This window comes from Argiope bruennichi, chromosome 3, assembly GCF_947563725.1.
Source record: "Argiope bruennichi chromosome 3, qqArgBrue1.1, whole genome shotgun sequence".
In the NCBI taxonomy this organism is placed as follows: Eukaryota; Metazoa; Arthropoda; class Arachnida; order Araneae; family Araneidae; genus Argiope; species Argiope bruennichi.
The window spans coordinates 1551476-1561916 of NC_079153.1; the positions used below are offsets into that span (position 1 = coordinate 1551476).

General features: G+C 24.9%; 1 protein-coding gene across 1 annotated transcript in view; it reads left to right on the forward strand.

Moving 5' to 3' along the window:
- LOC129962700 (uncharacterized) overlaps positions 1-10441 on the forward strand; it is a 451475-nt gene that overhangs the window by 435289 nt on the left and 5745 nt on the right. The window contains exons 16-23 of the mRNA XM_056076631.1: positions 253-354; positions 1560-1676; positions 3377-3551; positions 4024-4139; positions 4642-4735; positions 5310-5395; positions 7241-7385; positions 8766-8863. Of these exons, the coding sequence (XP_055932606.1) occupies positions 253-354; positions 1560-1676; positions 3377-3551; positions 4024-4139; positions 4642-4735; positions 5310-5395; positions 7241-7385; positions 8766-8863 (933 nt within the window). The remainder of the gene's footprint in view (positions 1-252; positions 355-1559; positions 1677-3376; positions 3552-4023; positions 4140-4641; positions 4736-5309; positions 5396-7240; positions 7386-8765; positions 8864-10441) is intronic.

Sequence of the window (10441 nt, forward strand, 5' to 3'; positions counted from 1 at the left end):
TTTCTGATTTTTGCTGGTATATATTAATTTTTTATACATCTTTTCATAAATAATATTTCTTTATGTACCTTTTCCCCTTCTACTACTTTTTTTTTTTATGAAAGACAAACTTCATTAGAATATGTTCTCAAAAATTTTTTTTTTCGTGAATGATGAAGTTTTAAATAATATTATAATTAGCAGGAATTTAATGGATTTTTATAACTTTCATATTAATCTCTCATTCTAATTTGCTGTTTGTATGATTTTCAGGTAACACATGCATTTTGTAAGGAATTCTTGAGTTTAATACTACAGAAAATGTCTGGAGATGAAATTGATACTACTGAAGTTCTTGTGAAATTATTTCAGAAGGTAAAAATTTGACAGAATAAGACCATTTTTATTTATTTTGGCATTATTTATGTATGTGTTCATTAAAGTATATTTTGAAAGGATATTTAATATTTTATGAATTTTAGTAGCAGTTATATTAGAAATTCTGATATAAATTAATTTTATTTATGTTAAAATACATTGAATTATAAATTAGTGAACACTCTATTGTACTAAATTTTCATTTGGAAATCGATTGTTGATTTGATGTATATCACGTACATCAGAATATAAGTGGTGTCTATGCATTTCTTATAATTTTCCCAAAATTCATAATCTGTATATAAGCTGAAATAAAAATTTTAAAAAATCCTGTGTAGTTCAGATATGTTGCTATGCAAATTAAATAAATTGGGAGGAATATCTCCCAATCAAGTAGTTATAATATATATACTAGACTAGCAATTTTAACTCTGGTAACCCTATCTGAAGCTAGCACATCCCTTTCCCACTTTTCGAATTATGTGCTGTCTTGTCATTATCTGTTGTATCTCAGGTGGTCTTATTTTCACTGCCATTTTATTTTTTTTCTTAAAAGATAAACCGGTAGAAAAATTCTTATTCAACAAAATTGAACCTACTAGTGAAATATAAAGTCTAATAGCAACATGTCTGTTTGAAATTTGTTTTAATCTTCTGATGTAACAAACCAGTAGTAATAAACAATCTTCAAAAATAAAATAACTCATTTATATTAAAGAAATAACTCATTTCTTTTAAAGATTTTTTTTCTTCCTAAACTTGTAAAATATAAACTATAGAATTAAGAAATACTGTATTGGACCATATGTAGCTATTTATTGCTTACTCCTGGCTGACAAAAATGAACCTACATTTTTTGCAAGATTAGCAAATTTGTACACGAGTCTACCCTTGTAATTTAGTTTTAGAAAGTTTCGGAAAATTATCGACTTATACATGACAATATGCTATATTTGTTCCTATATTTAAGTGTTCTATTTCCCCTTTGCATATTAATATTATTTTGGAAAATTTCCTTTTCCCAATTAAAGATGTTGATTTAATATTAATCGGATGAATCACTGCATTGCTTGATTTAATAAAGAACAGAATTTTTATTTCTCAATATTTTGTATGAACAATTTTTCTTTTCTAAATTAATATATGAATTTCAGCAGTAAATAAAATGTAAATAATATTGAAATGCAGTTTTCTTCTTTCAGAGTCCAAAAGCACATGCTCTAACCCAGGCATACCACCGATATACTCTCAATTACATCAATGCTCTTAACTACTTAGAAACACTCAGGAGACAAGTTGAATTTAATGAATTTGAAAAAGTATGTTATGCTCTTGTTAGCTGCAAAGCTTTCTGCGTAAATTAAATTTATAAAAATATATATTTACTTGTTACTTAATGAAATAGTATCATGTTTTTTAATGGCCTAATATATGAAATAGAATTTGTCTACTGAATCAGTCATTGGTTCTCCACGATATATAACCAAAGAAAGTTTAATCGTTAATAGAATTTTAAAACAAAGAATGTTTTATTTTCTATTTCATTTTAACTATATTTTCTTTCCAGCCTATTCATATGTGCTTGGATTTTAATCTTCAAGGGGGGAAAAAAAGATTAAAAACAAATGTATTCAGATTGGTCTTGAATTTTGTTGCACATATTAAAAACTACTGAATGAAAATGATTGAAATGTCTTTACTGCACTTCAGTCAGTACTTCATCAATTGGCTTCAAAATTTTTGTCATTAAATTATACAATGATTTTAAAAAATGGCTGTTCTTAGTTTTGTTATGAATGAAATGATTGTTGTGAAATAGTTGAATATAGTTTAAAAATTGTTATTAATTGATTATATTTTTAGTTTATCAAAAGAAAAAATAATTTTATTAACAATAGAAGGTTTAGATTTCATCTGTTCATAATTTATCCATTGTTTATTATTTAATTTAATTTGAAAATAAACTTGTAATCAAAATGGAGTGTATTATTTTTTTAGAGAGTTTATGCTAATTTTATTGTGAAGTTGACTTCTTGAATAAATAAAAAATGTCATACACTAAATAATCATATTTAATATGTGACAATTGGTTCTTGGGTATTGATCATCATTCCAGTATTTCTTTGATAAAATGTATTCAAGATGAGAAAAGAAGGTTATATCAAAAAATTTAATCCAATTTCAGGGTTCTTTATTTTTAAGAAAAAGCAGCATATAGAAGTGAGTAAAATTACAAAATGCTCAATTTTTTAAAATTTTTTTTTCCAATTTTGATATTACAGTTTACAGGCAATTCAAGCTCCATATGGTACATATATACTCAAGGTTCGTATGTCCCCTGCTTTTGTTATGATATCTGATATAATTTCTTTCATTGTAACTAAGGTTTATGTTTTGAATTTGACTTTGTTTATTGGCAGTTCAGCATAATCTTGAAATCCCACTCCCCTTCCCTTTTTAAAAAAACCTAAAATTGCTGGGAGGATCAAGAAAATAAGCTCTCAAGATCAAGAAATAGCTCTATTTGATATACTTGATCCATTTATCAGGAAACTCTTCGTTAGTCTTCTGACTTTAAATGCCATTATATCAGTACTCCATCTTATTTTAATACAAAATAATTCCTTTCAACTTGTAAATATGGAAGAAGATATTTCAGAACAATTTCTGACAAGATTTTTTTGATGAAATTATTCACCTCAATGAAGAGTGCTTTTCCTTGGCATTTCATAAAAATATTGCTTCAACTTTGGGTGCCAATAAAATCAGTGGAATAAAACTTGATGGTAATCTCTTTCCGTTTGTTATTAACCTTCAGTTAATGGTTGGTAGTTTAGAATTTTAAAATGAGATGAAGAACTTTTGACATTTCTGGTCACATGATTAATTGCTTTTGTTTCTTGTTCTGTTATTTGTTCCATTCTGTTTCTTACTGAAACAATCTGTTTTATCTAAATTTATTTGTTTGTACTCCTTATTATGAGTATGTATTACATGTGATTTTATTTATTTTTGGTAGTGGTGCTGCCGAGATGTTCGTTGTAAAAAACTGCAGTTGACAGATCTTCTAGTTTCACCTGTCCAGCATGTAATGAGGGTGCCATTAATATTAAAGGAAATTGAAATGCGCACTGAAAATTTAGAAGAGAAAAGGCTAATTACAGCTATAATTGAAGCAGAAGAAAATTCTCTCAGTAAGGATAAGATTTTCTATAATTCTTATAAATTTTAAGTTAACTTCCATTCTTTTTTTTCAAAAAATGTTTTCTCTAGCAATGGAAATTATCTATCTGCTCTTTATTTAATTCCAGTTCTCAAAAAATTCTTTTGTTTAGTAAATTTTTTTATTGCTGTACAAATTTTTCCCCCATAAAACAATAATTTGTATATTCATGCAACAAAAGTAATTCATTACTTTAATATTTGGTTTTAATGATTATATTTTGAATAAAATTTGGTTGCAGAATTAATTATAGAAATGAACTGTATTTCTTACTAAAGGAAAACTTTTAATTTAATCTGTTTGCTAGGAAAAAAATCTATATTATATATGTAGTAATTATTAACAATTACAAAAGATTATATTTAAATTTAATGCTCAGTTTATTTAGGTTTAGGAATTAAGTTTTATCACCCTTATAAGTTTTTTCTCTTTTCTTTTACTAGGAGAACTTGATGATAAAATGAAATGGTTGAAGAACTTTGAACGTTTGCTGGAAATTCAAAGAAGTATAGTGTGGCCTTCAGTTTTTGAGCTTGATCCAAAAGCTTTCATTCCAGATGTATATATGAATCTTTTAATTTACCTTTTACTTATATCTCATAATACATTTATGTATGAATTGATCACTTATGATATTTTAAAAAAATGATATTTTACTTTACAATAATCTTAATCTTGGTATATTTTTTTAATAATTTAAAAGAATGTTATTAAAAAGTTTTCTTTAAATTATTTAATCAAGCAAATATATATATATATATATGTATTTTATTTTATTTATGCTACATATAATTAAAGGTTCATTTGAAAACTACTTGCGCTAAAATCTCTATCATCTGCTGAATTTTGGAAGCTATTTTCAGATAATTTGCTTTGTCAACATTATAGAAATACTTGACAATTACAATTTTTTTAAAAACCATCATAGCTCATGGTAATTTTTGGAAATCATTAAAGCATTTCATATATTTAATTTACTATGTATATAATAAGATGTTAAAATTATCTTGTGTGATATGTTTAAAAATATTCATTGTTATTTATTTGCACTTTATTTTCAGTTTTTGAAGCAGCCTCTTGCTAAACAACCATGTGAAAGACTAATAGTAAGTCCTCGCAGACAAATAGTTTTAGAAGGAGCATTGCAGCTCTTAGGTAATCGTTACCTGAAGTATTTCATTTGTATTGCTCTCTTATTATTTTTTAAAAGATTACTTATAATATTTCTTTAGCGAATGATTATTCCAATCAATAGTGCATAAATATTGTCATTAGTGTTTTCTATCCTTGAGTTATTAAAAAAAGATGCATGAAATTTAGTAACTCTGGTTTTAAATAGAATTTTATTATGCAAAATATTTTTTGTTTATGCTGAAAAATGCAATCCTATTCAAGAATATCTTCATATATTTAAAAGCAATTTATTACTACTTTTGAATACATCAGAAACACTGTTTAATGAGAATAATGTAGGTTTCTGTATTTTATCTTCTTCACTTATCTTTGATCATAAAGATGATAAAATTTTTCTTGCTTTGCTTTTCAATTATAGACTTTTAAATAAATTTTGAGGGGAAATATATTTTTTGATTTGATTTTATTATTTTTATCATGAAAAGGAAAAAGTATTTCTGATTTATAAGTTTGTTTTTGATATTTTTTAATAAACATATTTTGCAAAAATGATTGTAATTATTAACATTTGTAGAATTATTTTTGCCATTTTTAGATAGTGGAAAACCATCTGAAGCTTTTGTTCTTTTGTTTGATGATATGCTACTTATAACAAGAAGAAAGAAGGGGCTTCATAAAAAGGTATTTTTATATAAATGAAAACTATTCAACAGTTCTGTTGCATATGTCTCTTTTAAATAGTATTAAAAATAATTTTTTCTAATCCATTAGATGAAATGAAAATATTTATTTAATAGTATTATTGTGTGTGTGTGTGTGTGAGAGAGAGAGAGAATGTTTTTTATCACCTCCAAGGTAAGCTAATTAATTTGTGTTGTGGTATGTAAAATTGAAACTTTTTAGATAAATTCGTGTGGAAAAACAAATTGCATTTGAAACTGATTTGTTGATATATTTATTGAGTAGAATTTAAAAGCAGTCTATTTTATGTAAGAAATATTTTTCCATTGTCATACTTAGTACTCAGAGGGCATCAGATAGATAAAAATGCAAAACAAATTTAAACAAGTAACAAAATGAAAAATACCAAGGTATAACAAAAAAATGTTATTACTAATATTTTAAGAAGGAATTGATTCTAGGTATTTTAGAGGGAACCTTTTATATCAACTATATTCTTTCCTTCTTCCAAATTCATTTATCTGATAATTGTTCAAAGCTCATGATAAGATCTCAGGTTTACTAAGATATTATATTTGAAGTCATCGTCTTTCTCTTTACTATTCGCTATAACTGCTAATTATAAGGTCAGAACAATTTAATCTTTATTCTTAATATTGGTATACATATTACAAATAAGATTCAGCAAAATAGCCTAATAACTAGTGTTTTCGAATAAATAAAGATGCCATCAGCTAGGCATCGCAAAAAATATAAACTTTACTTCCTTGCAGCAAGCTACTTTAAGATAAATTAAGAAAATAAATCAGATGCTTTTCGCATGTAATAAGTATATATAACAAATTAAGATTATTTCCTTTAGGAATCTGGAAAATGAATAACTTTATAAAAGATCTGAAAAAAGATAATTAAAAACCATAGAAAATGAGGCAAAATTATTATAATGCAGAACATAAGACAAAAAGATTTCAATTTAAATGCAATAAAAATTCAAAGGATTAGTTAGGCTTATCATGTTACAGTTAAATTAAAATAAGGGCATAATGAGTGCCAGTCATGATATATATCTCAGGAATTATGTTTTATATCTTTTGTGTGATAAAATATTGTCTCTTTTATACACGTTATTTCATTTAGTTTCCTGTTCATTTTCTTCATTTACATAACCAGATATAATAAGTAGTGGTTTTCAAATGATATTTTCATGGGTTTTCATTACATCATAATCATTCTTTAAAAATGCTTATTTAAGAACAAAAGCTTACAGCTAATGTCTTCTAATTTAGCATATGGTGTAATAATTAAATGTGTGTGTGTGTGTGTGTATGTATGTATGTGTTTCCTCATCTTCTTTATTTTGCACCATGTTTTAGTAAAAAATCCAAAATTAAACACTTATTGATTTCTATATTTGAATAATTTTTTAGGATAATTTCATAAAGCTTTTGATTTTATGTTAATACAATGAATGCTTCTTTGAATTCACTTCAGTTTTGCTTAGTTTCATGATGGAAATAAATAATGATAAAAAAATAAATTATAAAATGAAAGGTTTTTTTTTTTAATACTGTAATGTAATAAATATTTCATTTTTTATTAGATTTTCATTTTCTATATTTTGCATATCAACGAATGAAGTAGCAGTAATAACTTGTTAAAAAATATATTAATATTAGTGAATTGACTAATGAAAATCTATTTTATTGAAATTATTATTTAGTCTGGTAGTACTAAAAGAAAAAAAAAGCTAGTTTTTTAAAGAAATAATCTTTGCTTTATAAATTGAAAGAAAAATTATATTTAAAGTGTTTTTTAATATTTACTATTTTTGATAATATTTTTCAGAAATCATCCATTACTGAAAATTGGGCATCAACCTGTAATAAATCCACTCCTCCACATGAAGCTGGATATAAATATATTGTTTATAAACAACCTCTCTCTTTAGATAGATTTTTCATTCATGATGTTAGTGTACAAGATGGAGCAGGTATTTTCTGGACTTTATTTGAAAAATAAATGAATAAATTTAGTCATATTTATTAAATGGATATATATATACTATTCCTTTATTTTATTAAATGCACTAATTTTAGTTTTGATAAGTGAAATTATTGTAATTCATATTTGTGTATACTATATTTTAACTTTCTGTACCATATTAAAATACATCAGAAGAAGCAAATTCATATGTAAACTGGTGAAAATTCATTTATTGAATGGAGATTTAGAGATATCGATTATAAATAATACATGTTAATTTATCTTGAGAATTTAGATTAATTTTTTTTTATTTAAAATTCTACTTAATTATATTCAGTAGCAAATATCAGACCAAAGGACTATCAGATTAATGAAAGTACCAGATTAATGGAGATTCTTTTTTTAAAAAATAAGATTAATTTCTCAAAATATACACACAATTACAGCAAAAATTAAGTTTTTTGTAATAAATATCCGAGTGCAGAATATTATTTACATTTCATCAAAATCATTATTATTCATATGATATGACTTGTTTTACTTTTTCAAATTCTGCTCTCTCTCTGGTGAAAACACTGAATTATTGAAAGGGTCAGATTATAGGAAAACCATTATATATATTACTTTGATATTAAATTGTGCTACTTTGTTAGTTATTTTCTTAAAAATAAAGCATTTTATGTTCTTGATTTTTAAAAATATTTTATATAACATTATTAGCCATATTCGATAAATAACTATCAATCTTTCGCTACATAATTTTTAAATTAGCATACTCTGATGAGAAATCACTTGAATGAATTTATATTTTAACATAAATGTTATTTTAAGAATATATTTAACAATTAGAAATCATTGTACAATATTAGAGGAAGAGCTACAGATGAAAATTGTTGCCTCCTGAAATGATAAAATGCTATAATAACAGAAAATGAATTGGTGAAATTCAATGAAATTCCGGGCCTTACATTATGGAAGAAACTTTTTAAAAGAAATTTCCTCAAAAGCGTGAATGCAGTATTAACATAAAGTTTATACTGCTGATGTTTTTGACATACATTAGCAGAAGCTGAAGGCAGTTCTTATATGTTGATTGTAATAATATAATTTTTGACAAGTGTTGTTATAAATGAGATTTTTTTTTAAACAGGTAGGAAAAAGTCTAGTACTTACCTGGAATCCTCACATGCTTCGTTATTAAATCATGACCCTGCACTGTGTATTGCCTTATTTCAAATTTTAATCAGGAATTTTAAAACACTTTGTATGTGTTCCTGCAATTTGTGTGTTTTCTTAAAGTTTTTGTTCTAGATAATTCAAAATGATTTTTATATGAAAAATTCAACAGCTAACTTATGAATATTATTTTTATTATTTATTTTTACAGCTAACAACCTTAAGAATGCATTCGTTTTAGTATGTTTGAATAGATTTCAACAAATTGTTACTGTACATACATTCCAAGCATCCAGTGAATCAGCCAAGGTATTTTTTTATATGATTTGAATTTTTGTATTTTAAAAGTTTTTTTATTAAAAAAGTACAATAATTAAAAATTTTCTGAAGAGTTTTGTATTATTTTTATACAAAAATCACATCATTAAAAAGGTGGTATTCATTACTCAAAGGTATTTAGGCTTGTGGAAAGTTACATCTGAACTGTCTTTGTAATAATGCAGATAATGTAATGATGTAAAGAGAGAGAAAAAAAAATTATTTATATCAAAATTTTTAAAGTACGGATATAAAATTTCTTATCTGGGTTATTGATATTACAATAAATAAAAATCTTATCTATTGGAAAGTTTTCAATACATATAACAGATCACATGCAGCAATGGGCTATTATGCCAGATAGAATATGATGGGGGAAATCTTGTAAAGACAGCCTTGGCCTGTAGTAAGCTGTCATACTTGAGGAGAAGAAGTATAAGGTATATTGCAGTATAAAAGTACTTACCTTATATAGCTTTAAGAATCAGTTATATTTGTATTCTTATCTTAGTAATACTATTGTAGAAAAAATATTAACTTGGATAAAATATAATTGGAATATTTTTATATTTAAATTAATTCACTTTTTGTGTAAATAAATATGTATAAACAATACAGTTAAAATTAAAATGTTTGTGTTAGTTTAAGATGAACAGGCATTCAATCAATTATCCAGTAGGATGGTTAAAAAAATTCTCTATATGTTTATTACAGCATTCGCTGTTAGACATTTAACCTTTTAACAGTAATAAAATCTATTTATTAAAATCAGTTTAAAATTTCTAGTTACAGTGTCAAGCAATCAGAAGTTTTAAGTCATAATTATTTGGAAAATTCTGACTTAATAATGCTGAGCTATTTTTTTTACTTTTGATATAAGTTTTTGCTGGGTTAAAATAGGCTAAATCAATAAATTTTTCTAATTAAAAGGTTCATGTATTAATATCCTGACTTTTTTTTTATTTTTTTTATCTCATTTGAAAAATCATGTTCCCCAGATTAAAAGAAATAGGTATTGCATTATGCAAAACTTGTGCCCAGAATTGCAAAACCCCAAAGGATAGTGCTTATTACAAATTCATAAAAAGTTTGCATAAATTAAGGGGGGAAAAAAAACCCTGTAATTTTCACGTTTTCATATAAATTAAATTTCCAAGTATCATCTTAAAGAGGAAAAATTAAATCCTATACAAAAATTTTAAAATGCACAAAGATGTTTAAATAATTGGTCTTTTTTTTAAAGATCTCTTAATTTTCCACATTTTTGTTGTTTGTTCTTTGCTTTCAATTTGGAGTTTTATTTTGCAGTGTGTTCCATAAACAAAGAGAACAAATGTTGATATATTTTATCAACATTTGTTTGCTTGATTAAATAATTGTTTCGTTGTTAAATAATTGTTTGCTATGCATATACATTCAGTTATCATAATTCATTAACAAAACAATGTTTGAAAATTATGATAATGATTGGGAATTGAAAAGTCCATATTAAAGCAATTTCATTTTTTATTGTTTACTTTTCTTTGCAGGGAATTAGCAACTGAAAATCATAAAAGTTTGAAAAATGAA